The 20,589-nt window shown below is 42.2% G+C and overlaps 1 protein-coding gene across 3 annotated transcripts in view; it reads right to left on the bottom strand.

Annotated features, from left to right (window-relative positions):
- Window positions 1-473: 473 nt before the first annotated feature.
- Window positions 474-20,589, bottom strand: part of CHAF1B (chromatin assembly factor 1 subunit B) — a 34,731-nt gene continuing 14,615 nt past the window's right edge. For all 3 annotated transcript variants that reach the window (XM_048867313.2, XM_048867296.2, XM_048867304.2), the window contains exons 9-15: window positions 17,829-17,922; window positions 16,844-16,913; window positions 16,638-16,729; window positions 14,921-15,083; window positions 13,330-13,758; window positions 1,973-2,067; window positions 474-1,436 (exon numbers count right to left, since the gene is read on the bottom strand). In XM_048867313.2, the coding sequence (XP_048723270.1) occupies window positions 1,315-1,436; window positions 1,973-2,067; window positions 13,330-13,758; window positions 14,921-15,083; window positions 16,638-16,729; window positions 16,844-16,913; window positions 17,829-17,922 (1,065 nt within the window). In that variant the 3' untranslated portion in view covers window positions 474-1,314. The remainder of the gene's footprint in view (window positions 1,437-1,972; window positions 2,068-13,329; window positions 13,759-14,920; window positions 15,084-16,637; window positions 16,730-16,843; window positions 16,914-17,828; window positions 17,923-20,589) is intronic.

Consider the following 20,589-nt stretch of genomic DNA (forward strand, 5'->3'; position numbering starts at 1 on the left):
AGTTGTTTCTCATGCAGTCATGAAATAAGCAATAAGTAAATTACATATTTTAAAAACAATTTTATAGTGAAACAACCAAAACCAGGGAACAGTATAGGTAGAAAAAAGCTTTAATATGAATTTGGAACTTTTTTTTTTCCAACTATGTACATTAACACTTCAAATGTTGGAAGCAGAGGCTTAACCAGAAGAGATTACCTGAAAAAGGGTTTTAAGTGGCAGTTTAAGTCAATTAAAAGGGACCTTCACTTATTTAACCATTATCTTACATTTTCTTTTAAACAGGGAAGGCGTGTTACAAAGTACTCCCTTGCTCCTTCTCCAACCTTCACCACCAGGGCTGAACATTCTGAAGTGTAGTAGGTTTCACAATAGTTCCATTTTGATTTCACTGTTTCCAAACCTAAGGTCTCATGTTACGTACACAAAGAGCACTAAGTGCAAAAACAAACAAATTAAAACCTTAACATACATTGGTTTTATGTATTTATTTTTTGCTAAGGGAGCAGGTTTTGGATTATGGAAAAACAGGGAAAACCAGTAATTTCAACATATATATCGCAATCCTTTGCTGTCCCCAGAAAACCTCATGCCTGCAATTTTTTAATACAGAGAATGAACAGACGAATCTGTTTCTATTGTTGAATGCCCATAACATTTAAACAAAAATATTTTTCACTTCCTTGCAGTTATGAGTTTGACTTTTATTTCAATTATACCACTGATATTGCACTGCATTTTCAAGTGTGGAGCACATAAACATTAAACATCCAAATGGAATGAAAGTCAGAGTGCATAATTATCTTGTGAACTGATAAACTTAACTGTGCAATGTAGAAGTCAATTGCCTCAGTTAAACAGTTGTTAGCCACATTAAAACACTATGAAGACAGACAAATCCTTAAAAATCCCACTCTTTTGCAAGACATAGACTTGCTGGAAGACTTAATACTTTAAAAATATCAATGAGATGATTATGAAGGAGACTCTTAGGTTGTCAAGACATTTCTATACCAATATTGCCTACAAACACTATGCTTTATCATGCAGTTGACACTACTTGGTTTAGAAAGCAGTGTTCAAGGGCCGATACAAGCAGAGTTAAGTTCCAACTATTTTCACTTCCCCAGAACAGGATTTTTGCAGAAAAATCAGTCTTTTCTGCTGCAGATACCCTCCTTCACAATACCTTATGTTAAACCCCCTTAATACTCTATTTAGCAGTTGAGGCTCTCTATCACTTGCAGAAAGGGAATTTACTTTCTGGTCTAGTTGCATTGCCCCCAGACAGTGAGTTTATTGAAATTTTGGTCTTCAGTTGTTTGAACTACAGCTGGTTTGGTCTTCAGGAGATACAGAGACAGGAGTTTCATCAATTCTGGGACGTTTAGATGCTGGGGGATTGTGCACAGGATCATCAGAGGGAGAAGGTATCTCTGAAATATTGGGAAATAATGAAATTCACTTAGTTTGATTTCTTGTTCATTATTTTTCATTTAAAAAAAATTAAAAGTTAATTTAGCATGCATGAAAGATGCTGAGTTGACAGCCCTGTATACCAAAGTCCTTTATCCACTGTACAGGCATCATGCAGGAGCAGCAGTGAAAACTGGCTCGTAAAACCCACCAGTCTGAAGTGGAGGTGAATAACTCAATGCCTGGGTGTTGAGACTGACAGCCAAGATTCTAACTAACATCAACTGTGTTGCTGATGACTAATGTGGACATCTGTCCACTAGCAACTGGACTGAGAACAATAACTCACTTTATATTGTCCAAAATACTGTTAAGCCGCAGCTTCCAAAACTGAGTTGGAGACACAAGTTTCTGAATTTGTCATTAATCCCTCTGTATTCATGTTTGAACTAAAATTTTCATATTTACCAAACTAGTCACAGATCCATAATAATGTAATTTGGAATGAAATGGCTGAGCAGCGAATCTTATATATTATGATCAGAAAGTGGCTTACCATGTTGAATTGCTTCTGAGGAGGAAGGTGTGGACACTAGATTTGTGTGTGTTGAGTTTGACGTGTCTGTCTTCAGAGGAATCAAGTTTATTCTCCTTAAAAATAAAACAGAGATACAATTCAACTGCTTTTAATACCTCACTTCCACAAATTCTTCTTTGAAAGGTACTGTATAGTATAATTATTTATAAATATATTCCACATGAGGATGGACTACAAGCTGTCAAGATCAGTATCCCTGATCAAGCCACGGTACACCTGGTGGATGAGCTTCGTGGTTTTGTCCTCACCCACAACCATTTCAGATTTGGGGACAACTTTTACCTTCAAGTCAGCGGCACTGCTATGGGTACCCGCATGGCCCCACAGTATGCCAACATTTTTATGGCTGACTTAGAACAGTGCTTCCTCAGCTCTCGTCCCCTAGCGCCCCTCCTCTACTTGAGCTACACTGATGACATCTTCATTATATGGACCCATGGGAAGGAGACTCTTGAGGCATTCCACCTGGATTTCAACAATTTCCACCCCACCATCAACCTCAGCCTGGACTAGTCCACACAAGAGACTTCCTGGACACTACCGTTCAAATAAGTGGTGGTCACATAAACACCACCCTATACTGGAAACCTACTGACCGCTATACTTACCTACATGCCTCCAGCTTCCATCCAGGACACATCACATGATCCATGGTCTACAGCCAATCCCTAAGACACAACTGAATTTGCTCCAATCCCTCAGAGACAAACACCTTCAAGATCTTTATAAGCATTCTTAAAACTACAATACCCACCTGGGAAAGTGAGGAAACAGATTGACAGAGCGAGATGGGTACCCAGGACAGGCCCAATAAGGAAAATAACTGAACACACTGGCCATCACATACAGCCCCCAGCTATAACCTCTCTATCACATCATCAACAATCTACAACCTATCCTGGAAAATGATCCCCCAATCTCAGAGACTTTGGGATGCAGGCCAGTCTTCACTTACAGACAGCCCCTCAACCTGAAACAAATACTCACCAGCCACTACACAACATACCACAGAAACACTAACCCAGGAACCAATCCCTGTAACAAACCTCGTTGCATACTCTCTCCCCATATCTACTCTAGTGACACCATCAGAGGACCCACCCACATCAGCCACACCATCAGGGACTCATTCACCTGCACATCTACTAATGTGATATATGCCATCATGTGCCAGCCATGCCCTCTGCCATGTACATTGGCCAAACCAGACAGTCTCTTCGTAAAAGAATAAATGGACACAAATCGGACATCAGAAAAGGTAACATACAAAAGCCAGTAGGAGAACACTTCAATCTTCCTGGACATTCTATAACAGATTTAAAAGTAGCCATACTTGAACAAAAAAACCTCAGAAACAGACTTCAAAGAAAAGGAGTACTTGTGGCACCTTAGAGACTAACCAATTTATTTGAGCATGAGCTTTCGTGAGCCACAGCTCACTTCATCAGATGTGTACCGTGGAAACTGCAGCAGACTTTATATACACACAGAGAATATGAAACAATACCTCCTCCCACCCCACTGTCCTGCTGGTAATAGCTTATCTAAAGTGATCAACAGGTGGGCCATTTCCAGCACAAACCCAGGTTTTCTCACCCTCCACCCCCCCACACAAATTCACTCTCCTGCTGGTGCTAGCCCATCCAAAGTGACAACTCTTTACATAATCAAGTCGGGCTATTTCCTGCATAGATCCAGGTTCTCTCACTTCCCCCCCACCCCCATACACACACAAACTCACTCTCCTGCTGGTCTAAACTGACCACTCTCCAAGTTTAAATCCAAGTTAAACCAGAATATCTGGGGGGGGGGTAGGAAAAAACAAGAGGAAACAGGCTACCTTGCATAATGACTTAGCCACTCCTAGTCTCTATTTAAGCCTAAATTAATAGTATCCAATTTGCAAATGAATTCCAATTCAGCAGTTTCTCGCTGGAGTCTGGATTTGAAGTTTTTTTGTTTTAAGATAGCGACCTTCATGTCTGTGATTGCGTGACCAGAGAGATTGAAGTGTTCTCCGACTGGTTTATGAATGTTATAATTCTTGACATCTGATTTGTGTCCATTTATTCTTTTACGTAGAGACTGTCCAGTTTGACCAATGTACATGGCAGAGGGGCATTGCTGGCACATGATGGCATATATCACATTGGTGGATGTGCAGGTGAACGAGCCTCTGATAGTGTGGCTGATGTTATTAGGCCCTGTGATGGTGTCCCCTGAATAGATATGTGGGCACAATTGGCAACGGGCTTTGTTGCAAGGATAAGTTCCTGGGTTAGTGGTTCTGTTGTGTGGTATGTGGTTGTTGGTGAGTATTTGCTTCAGGTTGCGGGGCTGTCTGTAGGCAAGGACTGGCCTGTCTCCCAAGACTTGTGAGAGTGTTGGGTCATCCTTTAGGATAGGTTGTAGATCCTTAATAATGCGTTGGAGGGGTTTTAGTTGGGGGCTGAAGGTGACCGCTAGTGGCGTTCTGTTATTTTCTTTGTTAGGCCTGTCCTGTAGTAGGTAACTTCTGGGAACTCTTCTGGCTCTATCAATCTGTTTCTTTACTTCTGCAGGTGGGTATTGTAGTTGTAAGAAAGCTTGACAGAGATCTTGTAGGTGTTTGTCTCTGTCTGAGGGGTTGGAGCAAATGCGGTTGTATCGCAGAGCTTGGCTGTAGACGATGGATCGTGTGGTGTGGTCAGGGTGAAAGCTGGAGGCATGCAGGTAGGAATAGCGGTCAGTAGGTTTCCGGTATAGGGTGGTGTTTATGTGGCCATTGTTTATTAGCACTGTAGTGTCCAGGAAGTGGATCTCTTGTGTGGACTGGACCAGGCTGAGGTTGGTGGTGGGATGGAAATTGTTGAAATCATGGTGGAATTCCTCAAGGGCTTCTTTTCCATGGGTCCAGATGATGAAGATGTCATCAATATAGCGCAAGTAGAGTAGGGGCTTTAGGGGACGAGAGCTGAGGAAGCGTTGTTCTAAATCAGCCATAAAAATGTTGGCATACTGTGGGGCCATGCGGGTACCCATAGCAGTGCCGCTGATCTGAAGGTATACATTGTCCCCAAATGTGAAATAGTTATGGGTAAGGACAAAGTCCAGCCACCAGGTTAGCCGTGACATTATCGGGGATAGTGTTCCTGACGGCCTGTAGTCCATCTTTGTGTGGAATGTTGGTGTAGAGGGCTTCTACATCCATAGTAGCCAGGATGGTGTTATCAGGAAGATCACCGATGGATTGAAGTTTCCTCAGGAAGTCAGTGGTGTCTCGAAGGTAGCTGGGAGTGCTGGTAGCGTAGGGCCTGAGGAGGGAGTCTACATAGCCAGACAATCCTGCTGTCAGGGTGCCAATGCCTGAGATGATGGGGCGCCCAGGATTTCCAGGTTTATGGATCTTGGGTAGTAGATAGAATATCCCAGGTCGGGGTTCCAGGGGTGTGTCTGTGCGGATTTGATCTTGTGCTTTTTCAGGAAGTTTCTTGAGCAAATGCTGTAGTTGCTTTTGGTAACTCTCAGTGGGATCATAGGGTAATGGCTTGTAGAAACTCGTGCGAGAAACTGCTGAATTGGAATTCATTTGCAAATTGGATACTATTAATTTAGGCTTAAATAGAGACTGGGAGTGGCTAAGTCATTATGCAAGGTAGCCTGTTTCCTCTTGTTTTTTCCTACCCCCCCCCCCCCAGATATTCTGGTTTAACTTGGATTTAAACTTGGAGAGTGGTCAGTTTAGACCAGCAGGAGAGTGAGTTTGTGTGTGTATGGGGGTGGGGGGGAAGTGAGAGAACCTGGATCTATGCAGGAAATAGCCCGACTTGATTATGTAAAGAGTTGTCACTTTGGATGGGCTAGCACCAGCAGGAGAGTGAATTTGTGTGGGGGGGTGGAGGGTGAGAAAACCTGGATTTGTGCTGGAAATGGCCCACCTGCTGATCACTTTAGATAAGCTATTACCAGCAGGACAGTGGGGTGGGAGGAGGTATTGTTTCATATTCTCTGTGTGTATATAAAGTCTGCTGCAGTTTCCACGGTACACATCTGATGAAGTGAGCTGTGGCTCACGAAAGCTCATGCTCAAATAAATTGGTTAGTCTCTAAGGTGCCACAAGTACTCCTTTTCTTTTTGCGAATACAGACTAACACGGCTGTTCCTCTGAGACTTCAAAGAGAAACTGCAGAACTAAAATTCATTTGGGCTTGAATAGGGACTGACTGGCTCACTACAAAAGCAACTTTCCCTCTCCTGGAATTGACACCTCCTCATCAATTATTGGGAGTGGACTACATCCACCCTGATGAATTGGCCCTGTCAACACTGGTTCTCCACTTGTGAGGTAACTCCCTTTTCTTCATGTGTCAGTATAATAATGCCTGCATCTGTAATTTTCACTCCATGCATCTGAAGAAGTGGGTTTTTTACCCACAAAAGTTTATGCCCAAATAAATCTGTTAGTCTTTAAGGTGCCACTGGACTTCTTGTTATAGTTATTTAATTACTGCTTCAATTAACTATAGTGGTATAGATGTGTTTTACACACACACACACACTTTCCCTGGCTACCTTTGGTATGGGATATTCTGAACAGAAAATTTAACTCTTAAAGACAGAAATGTTTTAATTTTTAGATACACTTTCCTTGAATGAATATATGGATATAGAGCAACACAGTACTTGATTCTTGACTTCAAAACATGTTATATATATGAAAGACATTTTTAAAATTAAAATTGGCTGCTAAGACCAGGTTTCTACTCTGCCTCTTAAGAAAGTCCTTCCACTGTACGGGCAAGTCCTTTAACTGTAGTTGAATCTCTTATCTATACCTCCACTGGACAGTTCTGACTTTGCATCTTCTGGGGGAAATGCCAATTTTCTTCTGGATTACCCTTTCTTCTGCAGATGTTTGTTGACAAGCACTGTTTAAAAAAATTACACTTTCCCAGCAACTTATTGCTTGTGCTTTTCTTCTGTTAAATCTACCAGACATGCCATTTAAAAATTAAGTATAAAAAATGGGGCAGAGTGTGACAAACAAGGTAACTAAACACTTCAATGTTTTCTTTTTATTTTTGCAGACAGCTGTCTCTATGTTATGGCAAAAAGTCACAGAAATGTAAGGTTGGAAAGGATCTCGAGAGGTCATCAAGTCCAGCCCCCTGCACTGAGGCAGCACATATACCTAGACCATCCTTAACAGGTGTTTGTCCATGCTGTTCTTAAAAACCTTCTGTGATGGGGATTCCACAACCTCCCTTGGAAACCTGTTCCAGAACTCAACTATCCTAATATCTAACCTAAATCTCCCTTGCTGCAAATTAAGCCCCTTACAACTTGTCCAACCTTCAGTGGATATGAAGAACAATTAATCACGAGCCAGTTTAACAGCCCTTCCATACTTGAAGACTTACCAGGTTCTCTCCTAGTCTTTTCTCAAGACTAAACATGACCAGTTTTTTTTAAACCTTTTCTCATAGGTCATGTTTTGTGAACCTCTTATTTGTGTTGCTCTCCTCTGGATTCTTTCTTATTTGTCCACGTCTTTCCTAAAGTGTGGCATCCAGTATTGCACACAGTACATCAGCTGAGCCCTCACCAGTACAAGCAGAGTGGGACAATTACCTCCTGTGTCTTACATATGACACTCCTGTTAGTATACCCAAGAATACTATTAGCCACTTTCTCAATTGCATCACATTGTTGACTCTCATGCAATTTATGATCCACTATAACCCCCCCAGATCCTTTTCAGCAGTACTGTTGCCTAGCAAGTCATTTCCCATTTTTAGTTATGCATTTGATTTTTCCTTCCTAAGTGCAGTACTTTGAACTTGTCTTTACTGAATTTTATCTTGTTGAATTCAGACCAATTCTCCAGTTTGTCAAGGTCGTTTTGAGTTCTAATTCCATCCTCCAAAGTGCTTGCAACCCCTCTCAGCTTGGTGTCATCTGCAAATTTTTAAAGCATACTCTCCACTCCATTATCCAAGTCATTAATGAAAATATTGAATGTACTGGACCAAGGACTGACTCCTGAAGGATCCCTCCCAGTTTTAAATGGTATTTATGGGATAATTATTTGAAATTACTTGAGCTCCATTTATCGATTAACCCAGTATATAAAGTTTTATGGGGAGATTTTTAAAGACAGAAGTTGGAGGAAAATGCCCAACTGGAGCTGGGGGTTTGTGCCTTTGAAAATCTCCCTTTTATGGCAAATATGCTTTTAGTTTTTGTATATCTTCAATTTGGAGAATAATCCCAAGTAAAGCCTAAAATGTTAAGCCATCAAATTCTTTAAACTACGATTCATACAATTTCTCCTTAAGCTTGACTGAGCATGTTTACATCCTTGTGTGTACATGCAGGAAGAGCAGAACATAAAACAAGCTTGCCTGGTCTTGGACACAGAGTAATTTATTGGACTAACTACACCTCAAAGCCCACCTGGTTTTTTTGGAATGCATTCCTTCTCAGGTCTCGGGCCTCTCACCATCACCTCTTTAGGGGTGGAATCACACAATTCTCCCACTCTCAGACAGGGCCTTACGCTGTAGTCCCCAGGTGCCAACTGTGATTAACTCAGCAGGCCTGATTTACGTTCAGTTTCGTTAGTTCTGTTACCTTCAGGAACAGTGGCCAGTGGTTAAAACAGTGACCACACAACTTTCTTAAAGCAAAGTATTTATTTAAAACAAAAGTATTTCAGAATAAAAGTCTTAAAACTATAAACTGAGTAACTATATTCATATCTAACTTACCAGGAGTCTATCCATCTTCCCCATGGTGATCCTGGTAAGTCTAAGATTCCTATAGACACCTCCAAGACCACTAAACCCTGGGTGGCATATCTGTTTCCTTAATAACACAGTTCACACCCCTCTTCTTCAGGGATTGTCCTTTAAAAGCTGCTCAGTCTTTTTGATCACCCCCTTTCCAGAGACTAAGTCACTTGTTAACTATGTACAACCCTTTGACCTGTTAGCTCACAGGACTAGCAAAACAGCTGTGTATCTTTGAGCTGGAGCCTGGAAGTAGGCTATTGTCCTCTAATTACCCCCCATGTGTTTGCTGGGAGGCTGCTTATCTAGAGCCACTGTATTGCTTTCCTGATTGTTTTTCCAGCAGCCCTCTATTAAGTTAGATCAATATATTCACAACCGTAAGTCCAAAAATCCTACATAATATACATTAACTTTGCCCACTGCCTCACTGAGATCACATGCAGCATTCATAAAGCTATTACATATCTGTATTCTTAGATTATTACATAAAAGCTCAACATCCACCACAGTCTACATTACTGTCACTACATTCTACATTATTGTCACAAAAAGGGACAGTGGATATTTTCATTTTAATGTTCTAATAACATTTCCAACATAATTTTAGAAAATCTCACCAACAACAGCACATCAAAGTGGCACATGTAAATAAACCAAAAGAATGTGAAGCCCCTGACTGCACACTCATGCAGTTATTCTGTGACTACATTTCCGCTTGCCTGCTATTTGATAACTTGAAATAAGACACTCACTGAAGTACCTGTGTATACCACTGAAGATTCTGTCTTTGATTGTGGGAATTGGGTCAGAGATAGAACCAGCTGCATCCACAAGCACCAAGAACAACACGCAAGTTCAGTGTTTGGATAAAAATATATTAAATGGCAAAAAAAATAAATTAACGCAGAGTTAAGGTTGCCCAGTAATAGCTTGTGTCCTTCCAGAATGTTGAGTTCAGCAAAACTCAAACTTCAGAAAACCAAGAAATACAGAGTTAACATAAACGCCCATGTAACTTTGACTCAGCCCCGCTGGAGCTAGAATAGCCACTGGAAATAATCCACATGCACTGCAGCTGCATTCAACGTGCGAGATGTAGCTGTATTGAATGGTGGAGGCAGTAGGTGGTGCAGGTTGGTAGAGGTGTTTGTGTGCTGAGGAGATGGGGATTAGTTTGAAGAGTGTCACAGAGAGCTGTGCTTGTGATATGAAGAAATCAAGGTTTGCACCCACCACATATGTACAAGTAAAAGAAAGGGGAGCATGTGTACCCTGCGGAGCTAGTCTGCATCATTTTATTGCAAAACTGCATAGGTTTTCTCAGTAGCAAGGCACTGGGGGGTGGGAGGGCAGCGAGCAGGTCTTGCCATTAGACTTGTCAGTTGTGAAGTGAGATATGAGAGCAGACAATGGGTTTGCTGCTGGGTAAGGGAAAACATAAGTGCAGATGCTGTCCTTTGAGTAAGTGTGTAGTGGTTGTTAAATTTCACAAATGTAGTGGTGTTAGGAGAGTAGGCTAAAGTGTTTGAGTGCAGGGCAGGTAGCTTCTTTCCTGTGCAGTGAAAAGTCAGAGTGCTACTATGTGTGTTATGGATGTCTGAGGGCAACAGTGTACCGTAATTCTGTATTTCCTGGTTTTCTGCAGTTTGAGTTTTTCTGAACTCGAAGCTCTGGAAGGACATGAGCTGGCACTGAGAAACCTTAACTCTTCATTAACCAAGGTTTTTTTGCTATTTAATTTCCTAGGTTATTTTTTTAAACAGAAAGTTGCAGTTGTAGATAGCATGCAGGCCAAGTGGACTACCAATCCTGGCCCTATACCTTTCTCCCCCCACCACTCAGCCCCACTAACCAGCCCTGTCCCTTCCTGTCTGGCTGCCCTCCCAGCTGGCCCCCCCACCCCATTTTGTCCAGGCTTCCCACACACACACACCATATGCAAGGTGAGTGGGGGATGTTTCTGATATGTTCATGTGCCAGTGTACCCAGGTTTGCAACTGGACCTGGTCTTGGAATCCAATCTTCCCCCTATGGATGACCAGAGGACCACCAGGTTCTTTTGAGAGTCACCATAACTTTCTGAAAAGAAGCTGTATTCTGTGTACTGTCTGGTCAGTCTCGGTTTTCCCTCATGGCTCCCACCCCATGTATTCTCAGTAGGTGTAGCATCTACACATCGACCTGTAGCATAGGAGGTTCAGAGAGGTATAAAGTGGCCCATTTATCTCACTGTGATGGTCTCACCTGAATTAGAACACCTCAAGGAGATGAATATGACCTGAATCAATAGCTCTGAGACACGTGAACTGGTCCATTCATGTCAGTGGGTGTTTCCATTCCCCCATTCCCAATGCTGGAGAGTTTCTGATGTGCATCATGCATGCCCATCTTCAGCTCCTCAACCCAGTGTCAGAGGTGTGTTCAGTGTTCTTGGTGCTTTGAGTATGCCTGTTCTGAGCTCCCCACATCCTGCTTCACAGAAGGGGGCAGGGAAAGTGTCTCAGACTGCCTCAGTAAGGCAAGCCTGCCCCAGAACATGGCTCCCATTAGGACCATTAGGACCCCCAGATCACAACTCACCTGAGGCAGGGACAAGGAGAATGGTTTAGACCCCTCCCCAGAATCTGGTTCACATGAAGGGGGTCAGCCCCTAAAACATGGGCAGGGATTCCCTAGATTCTGGGCAGACGCACAGGGGGTAGGAAGCAAATCTCAGACACCCCCAAGGAGGCAAGACCCTCCCTACCCCAGCTCACATGAGGGGGAGCAGGGAGAGGGGCCTCCATACCTTTAAAGAGGCAGGAGGCCCTCAGATCTTGATGTACACACGAGTGGGCAGGGAGTGGGGCTCAGACACCCTGGGACTAGGCCCCCCCGCCAGAACCCAGTCTCACGGGGGGATAGGGACCCCCCCAAGATCCTAGACTCATATAGAAGTGGAGAATGTGGACTCACAGGTACCCCGTCCCTATTCTCTCACTAGACCCTATGCCATTCACCCCATGTATCCCTCACCTGCTACCCCCAACCTTTCACCTCCCCTACCTCCCATCCCCACTTATCCCCCTCCCCACAATGCAACCCTAACCTGTCTCACCACTGCCTCACACATACTGCCCCAGCAAGCATTTTTCACTCCCCAAAATAAATAAAACCTCTAAGATGGATTTTAGCAATATGCCACCAACCTCTTCTAAATTTCTGTCCAAGGGAGGGGGGTGAGGGACTCAAACTGACATTGTCTGGGTGGATCAAGTTCATACAACTACTGCTTATCCCCTGGAGCTATCCAGCTAGTGTGAAACTTTGAAGGCTAATAACTAAGACTGTGAATTTTGCAGCACTAGTGCAGCTGACCCCAGGACCACCCCAGCAGCTGGGGAAGCCCCAGGGCCAGCTGCACTGGCTGCTGCTCTGGCAGCCGGTCCTCAGCACTGCCCTGGAGCAGCAGTCTGGGACCAGCAGCAGGAGGGCTGTGGGCCGCCCACTGCCTGGACCATTAGTGGGACCCTGTACCACACCCCCTCCAACAGAAGCATCGCCTGCTCTGCTCCCCCACCCCCCTTTCCCCCAGCAGCAGTCTTCAGGATGCGCCCCCATCCGTGCAGGTAAGATTTAGTCACAGGTATTTTTAGTAAAAGTCACGGGGCTGTGACTTTTTGGTTATTGCCCGTGACCTGTCCATGACTTTTACTAAAAATACCAGTGACCAAAATGTAGCCTTACTATTAATCTGTTAAATCCTCTGTCCATGCATGTGTGGCACAATCTATTAGTCGTGCAGATAGATTGGTGAGTTGTCACATGTCTAACTGCAGAAGTAAAATCTTTTTCAAGTAAAGTTTTCATCTGATTTTCCCCAAAGGCCAGGTAGGTGCCCTGCGCTCTGCTTGGGTAACCCTCAGTGTCTGGGATTCTGGGCGATGAGCTGAGCCTCTATTTGATCTGTATTTGATGTTTACAGAATTATAGGTTGCCAGAATCTGTAAATTTTAAGAAAAGCTGGAGGGAGGGTTTGGGAGAAAGGACTGTATGTCAGAAACCCCTTAGTTAAATGGCCCCAAATTTGGATTGCTAACAGAATCCCACATCCCCAAGAGGTACACCAAATTTCAAGCCAATCTGAGTAACTGTAGATTTTAGGTTTCAGAGTAGCAGCCGTGTTAGTCTGTATTTGCAAAAAGGAGTACTTGTGGCACCTTAGAGACTAACCAGTGAGCTGTAGCTCACGAAAGCTTATGCTCAAATAAATTGGCTAGTCTCTAAGGTGCCACAAGTACTCCTTTTCTTTTTGTAGATTTTTAGAACACTTTAGAGTTGAGCTTTAAACAAAAACGTGTCGTAACCGTAACCATAACAGAGTTGTCACTCTGCTATAATTAAGGTGCAAATTTAGGAACTAGAAGTCATTTTGACTTTTCACTTGGAGTATAAATGGAACATAAGGGTAATGAAAAATAGCTACAGAATTACTTTTAAACCTTGATACTTCTAAACAGCTTGTTTTGGCCTTCACATTTATCACAGGAAACTGCTCTTACCTTGGCGTCTTACTCCAACCGTGTAAAGCATTTAGAGTAATCCTCCTGGGTTGGTTTATTTTAGCACTTTGGCTGGATGGCTGCATGGTTTTCCTCTCGTCCGAGGATGAAGCCGGAATATTTTTGATGCCAACGGGTGTTGAGGGAGAATCCTTGTTGGTTATTATTGCTGCTGGTGTTTTAGGCTGGAGTGTGAGATTACTTGGATCCACGGTCCTGTTCGGAGGGGTTCCATCAACTGGCCTGGGGACTGGGGAGACAACCTTCTGTGACTGACTCTTCTTCATTTTCTTCTCTGTTGCACTAGCGGTCGTGACACACAACACCGGTTTCTCTTTCAACGGTACTCCAAGCTCATCCTCCTCAAATGTCACAAAAGAGCAGTATCCATCCGTGGAAGAAATAGCAAGAAAGGATCCATCGCTGGACCTGTTTATTTTTTTTCAGAGGGAAGAAATCTGAGAAACTGAGCTAGTCCTGACCACTCTCCCCAGAAACATATCCCATGTCAATCATACAAGTTGCCCCATCCCCAGCTAAATGTGTAAATGTAAATAAACCTGAAATGCCCTGAAAGACACCATTTAACTCAAACAATCAACAGTTCAAGAAGCGCAGCCTTGACAATTAACTTAGTTCCTCTGGCTTTGTCTGTGGTATGGAATAACCCATTACTAACAGCAGGTGGGTACAGCCAAAGTGATACTGAATACAATTTAACTGCAGGTATACAGTTCAGCACCTTTTAACTATGATTTCTGACATGGTGCTGAATGTGGTTTGCCCTAATTTACATTATAGTTAAACTGTGTTCAGCACTGGTTTGGCTGCATTTCTTGCCCTTTGTGCTGGCAGTGGGCAAAGCACTGCAGCAGCAGCAACATGAACAGGCCCTTGCCATTCACTTCACCAAACAGTGACCACTGGTGAATTAAGAAATCTTAATTTTCTGTTCACGTTCTCATGCAGCCCCTCTTCATCATCATACATGAGCATCATTGACAGGTTTTGAAAGAAGCCCCGTATCCAGTCCTCAGCTGTAAGGATACTGACTACAGTACGGACCAGTGGTTCTCAACCTGCGGCCCGCTTGCAGTGCAATCAGCACACAGCTGCGGCCCATGTGACATCCTCAGGGTCATACAAGCAGTATATATACTGTGTGGATGTGGCCAACATAACACAGGCATATGCAGTTCACAATGGTAAATAGGTTGAGAACCTCTGGTACAGACCCTAGAGAGGAAGGATGGTCCAGTGATTAGGGTTGCAGTCTGGGCCATGAGAAAGCTAGGTTCAATTCCCAGCTCAGCCACAGACTGTGAGAGGACTTGGGTAAGTCACTTGGTCTTTTGGTGCCACAGTTCCCCATCTGTAAAATGTGGATTATAACACTGCCTTATCTCACAGGGGTGTCATGAGGAAAAACATTACAAGATTGCAAGGCGCTCAGGTACTATGGTAACCATATAAGTACAACTGATTGATAGATGTGTAAAGCAAGAAATAGGAGGATCCTCAGAGTTCAGAGAAGATAAGAGTGACAACTCACTCTACCATGACAAATCTAAAGGATCTGTCAATTACCTACCATGAAATGTCACTCAGAGTATGATAATGTATGTTGGATACATAACCAAAGGGAAAGGACTGCTGTGTATCATAGAAAAGCACAGAATCTTCTGAAGCAACAGCAAACACCAACCGATAGGGCAGATTTATTAGAGCAGGGATTGACGTCCGTGAAGCTTCAGCTAGGAGTACAAAGAACACAACACTGAGAAAAATCACACACCATTATAATCATATTGCTTGTACTAACTTAATTAAGTGCTTGAACAGAGTTTTTATCATTGCAGTGTATCAGTACCAATATTCTGGCTGAGAAGTTGGCACTTGTATTATATAACACTATTTTCAAGTATATACAATTTTCTGGAAAAGCTACTCTTTGGACTTAAGTTTCTCCTATTTAGTCTTAGCCTAAAAGGTTAATGGTTGGGGCAAAGTTTGGTCTTTTTGGCTTTATTTAAATTATTCAAGTGGGAATGACAATCCTCCTGTTAAACTATTCAGAAGCTTTTTTTGCACTTTAACTCAAGGTCTGAATAATCAAATCTCAAAATTTACTTTAACTCACAATCTTACCAAATTTATATAAAACACAACTTGCTATGTAATCCATTTTCTGCCTGAATTTCATTTCCTTTTGTAATTTTAAATTCAACTGTTGGCTAATCTTCTGGACTAGGATTAGTTCTTTGCATGGCTAGAGGACAAAGATACCGAAGCAACATTTTTTCCAGCTGGTGCTAAAAGGTAAGCACTAACTGGCCTTTATTTGCAGTGGTGCTGAACACACAGGCCCCACTGACTTCCATGACGATGCCTTTGAAAATCAGGCCATTTATTTAATTTAAGGCATCTAAATTTGTACATTTCAGCCCTAGTCTGGATCTTTCGCTTTCATGAGAGTGTTGTGGAAGCAGCAGCGACACCTCTGCTTAATAAAGGACTGACAGATTGACAAAATCCCATCTAGTTCTCTTCCAACAGCATCTCTGAAGGTTATGGTGGAAAAAAAATGGCACTAAGTAATAGGATCCTGTAAGGGATACTATAATTTGTGAGTTATACACATCAAAGGAGAGGGCCTTATTGTGCTCCAGTTAGAATTGAGGAAATCTGTGCCTTTTAGGAAGAATGGGAATAGTCTGGTTTAAAAACCCTAGGGTGAAATCCCGGCCCCACTGACTTCAATAGGCTCAGGTTTTCACTTCCTGACAGCCAGTTATTGTGCAGTTTGTGTACAAATTTCCCCTCACCACATCTCGGCCAATGAATCCCAGTCTTCACCAGCAACACTAGTGCTATTTTAGCCTTAGCTCTCCTGAACAAATATCTCCAACTGTTGCAAACTGTGACAAATTTTGTAGTGGTTCTGTGATGTGGGCAATCAGGACTAAAAAAAATATTTTACTAGGCGATTCCTTAATGCTGGGCCAAGTTATTTATGTTTATTCACACCAGTGAGTTAAAAAGTTGTAGGAAAACACCAAGCCGTGTTTCTGCAGCATAAGAGGCCAAGTGAGAACATTTATCCACTAAACCAAAAACCACTCAAAAAGGCACTTAGTGAATTTAAGGCCTTAGAATCAGCAAATAGCTTCTCAGATGTGGTACAACAGTTATCCTGAAGGAATGTTAAAAGGCTAGGACATAAAATAGTATGACCTGCAGCAACATAGTCAGGTTTGCCTTCCAGCAGATTTCCGGTAAAAGAAGCTCCCCAAAAGGATTTACGGTACCTTTCTTATGTGCTGGTCTCAACTCAAAGTAGACCGGACAGCAGCGAACAGCTAGAGTTGCCTTTCCAGGACAGGGCAGGTGAGCTATGGGCCTATTAGAAAGAAGAAATGTTTCAGAAAATGGCATGTGAAATGGATATATACACAAACACACACACACCCATATATATATTTTATAAAGAAAATTTAGGTATATTAAACCCTACCTTTTAAGATTTTTTCTCGAAAAAACATATGTAGTGTTGGTTACATTCTCTCCTGATTCAACACAGCCAGCTGAGAAAATAAAAAAAAGTTTCAAAGCATTACTCATCAATTCAAAGGTACTAAACACACAAACTTACATTTATAAACATTTTATTTCCCAAGCATTAGCCTTAGGGCAAAGGGCCAGGTTTTTGTGATCTGACCACAACTTGAAAATGTATCCCAAATACTACTTTAAATCTATTTTAGTTTTCCTTATATACTGCTCCAAAACAAGCTTCTCTTTACTTTTGCAAATGGCTGCAACATCAATGCCTATGCAGCTAACAGACCCCACTTTGTAGTGTTGGTCTTATTAATAGATCAGAATGCTTTTAAGAAGAAGGACACAAAGGAGTAGAGTCAGAATAAGTCAAAAAAGAAAATAGTCCTTTTTCAGGGGGGAGGGATAACTCAGTGGTTTGAGCATTGGCCTGCTAAACCCACGGTTGAGAGTTCAATCCTTGAGGGGGGCATTTAGGGATCTGGGGCAAAAATTGGGGGTTGGTCCTGCTCTGAGCAGGGGGTTGGACTAGATGACCTCCTGAGATCCCCTCCAACCCTGAGATTCTATGATTCTGACAGTGCGACATTATTGATATACCAGGAATTTCATAAAGAATGCCTTATGCAAGTGTTAACACTACACTGAAGGTCTGAGTTTCCTGCTGTTGGTTAATAAAATGTCAAACTGATTGCAAATTTATACAGAGATACACACTGAATTTAGCCTACTCTGTAAAATAGGGAGCCACAGGCGGCTACCAGCAGCAGTATGTAACGAGAACAAGATACTGTTAACCCCTCTTGCTGCTGTAGCAGGTGGCTATATTCTGCAACATGTCCATGTTTCTCTGACATTTCAAAAAGTGATGTTCCTGACACAAGGGCAAAGTGCCCACCCAGGGCTGCCACATGCACCTGGTATATCTTCCTTTCACGTACCTGGAGTGAGAAGCAAAGAGCCGTCAGGAGTAAAACTAAGCCTGCGGAAGAATGATTTCATGCTGTCATCATGAAACATCCGATAGCTTCTCACCTGTAACATTTCAAAAGAATAAAATTTTTTTTTTAAAATATCGTCTCTGAAAAACACCATTAATTCTAGTCAATACCTTTATCTTAAAGTGTGACAATCAGCTGGTTATGCGATCCAGTTTAATGGGTCTTTAGTGGGTCTTAAAATAATTTAAGATTTTACTACCTCCAAATGGTTTTTGTAAATTATTATTTTGGGTGGTTTCAAATCTCTATGGCTAATGGTAGTCTCCCTGGATCCCTCTTCATATACTGATTAGCATACTTCAAAGGCATATTAGACTTGACTATTCCTCTCCGTTCCCTTTATTATGTTATTATAGCTATTTAAATTAGATTAGTCACCAGTAAGGGAAACAGATGAAGATACATTTTATTTACAGAGTAGCACTATTGCTTGGATATAATAATATTAAGAAAGAAAAAAATGCAATGTGATGGATCCAAGAAATTCAAATATAAAGAGAATCAAAAATTAAATAAAGACATGGGAAGACTATTTACTATTTTAAGTAAATATTCAAGTTACACATTAACTGAAACTAAGAGCCTGTCCCTTAGGTAATCTTATTTTAACTCTAATCCTAGAGATTTAAAAATGCCCCCTCAGATCCATTTTAGAGCTGTTTTTCAGTATAACCAAACCTGCTTAAGCTACTTCCTAAAGAAAAGAGATATGCATTCTTTTACAGACAACTCCAAAAGTTATTTTACTATCATTCAGAATTAATTTGGGAAAAAAACCTCTTCTGCTTCTCTCCTGGGATTTTGAACTTTTTACCAATATATTTTCACTCAAAAATTATATTACACCCACCAGATGACTGCAAGCTACTGCATTAGTAATAAAAATGTTAATGCAATATAACTAGGGCTGTCAAACGATTAAAAAAATTAATCACGATTAATCGCGCTGTTAAACAATGGAATACCATTTTAAAATATTTTTGGATGTTTTCTACATTTTCAAATATATTGATTTCAATTACAATACAGAATCATAGAATATCAGGGTTGGAAGGGACCCCTGAAGGTCATCTAGTCCAACCCCCTGCTCGAAGCAGGATCAATTCCCAGTTAAATCATCCCAGCCAGGGCTTTGTCAAGCCTGACCTTAAAAACTTCTAAGGAAGGAGATTCTACCACCTCCCTAGGTAATGCATTCCAGTGTTTCACCACCCTCTTAGTGAAAAAGTTTTTCCTAATATCCAATCTAAACCTCCCCCACTGCAACTTGAGACCATTACTCCTCGTTCTGTCATCTGCTACCATTGAGAACAGTCTAGAGCCATCCTCTTTGGAACCCCCTTTCAGGTAGTTGAAAGCAGCTATCAAATCCCGCCTCATTCTTCTCTTCTGCAGGCTAAATAATCCCAGCTCCCTCAGCCTCTCCTCATAAGTCATGTGTTCTAGACCCCTAATCATTTTTGTTGCCCTTCGCTGGACTCTCTCCAATTTATCCACATCCTTCTTGTAGTGTGGGGCCCAAAACTGGACACAGTACTCCAGATGAGGCCTCACCAATGTCAAATAGAGGGGAACGATCACGTCCCTCGATCTGCTCGCTATGCCCCTACTTATACATCCCAAAATGCCATTGGCCTTCTTGGCAACAAGGGCACACTGCTGACTCATATCCAGCTTCTCGTCCACTGTCACCCCTAGGTCCTTTTCCGCAGAACTGCTGCCTAGCCATTCGGTCCCTAGTCTGTAGCGGTGCATGGGATTCTTCCATCCTAAGTGCAGGACCCTGCACTTATCCTTATTGAACCTCATCAGATTTCTTTTGGCCCAATCCTCCAATTTGTCTAGGTCCTTCTGTATCCTATCCCTCCCCTCCAGCGTATCTACCACTCCTCCCAGTTTAGTATCATCCGCAAATTTGCTGAGAGTACCACACCATCCTCCAGATCATTTATGAAGATATTGAACAAAACCGGCCCCAGGACCGACCCTTGGGGCACTCCACTTGATACCGGCTGCCAACGAGACATGGAGCCATTGATCACTACCCGTTGAGCCCGACAATCTAGCCAGCTTTCTACCCACCTTATAGCGTGGGTATACACAGTGTATAGTGCTCAGTTTATATTTATTTTTTATTAAAAATATTTGCACTGTAAAAAAAACAAAAAATAGTATTTTTCAATTGCAAGTACTGTAGTGCAATCTATTTATCATGAAAGTTGAATTTACAAATGTAGAAGTAAATAAAAAAACCCTGCATTCAAAAAATAAAACAATGTAAAACTTCTAGAGTCCACAAGTTCACTCAGTCCTACTTCTTGTTCAGCCAATCGCTCAGACAAACAAGCTTGTTTACATTTGCAGAAGATAATGCTGCCTGCTTCTTGTTTATGATGTCACCTAAAAGTGAGAACAGGCATTCCCATGGCACTGTTGTAGCCAGCGTCACAAGATATTTAGGGCATTTGGCACATAAATATTCATACGTCCCTTTATGCTTCAACCACCATTCCACATGCGCCCGTGCTGATGACTGGTTCTGCTTAATGACAATCCAAAGCAGTGCAGACCAATGCATGTTCATTTTCATCATCTGAGTCAGATGCCACCAGCAGAGCATTGATTTTCTTTTTTGGTGGTTCGGGTTCTGTAGTTTCTGATAAGAGTGTTGCTCTTTTAAGACTTCTGAAAGCATGCCCCA

The sequence above is a fragment of the Caretta caretta genome, chromosome 1 (assembly GCF_965140235.1).
Source record: "Caretta caretta isolate rCarCar2 chromosome 1, rCarCar1.hap1, whole genome shotgun sequence".
Taxonomy (NCBI): domain Eukaryota; kingdom Metazoa; phylum Chordata; order Testudines; family Cheloniidae; genus Caretta; species Caretta caretta.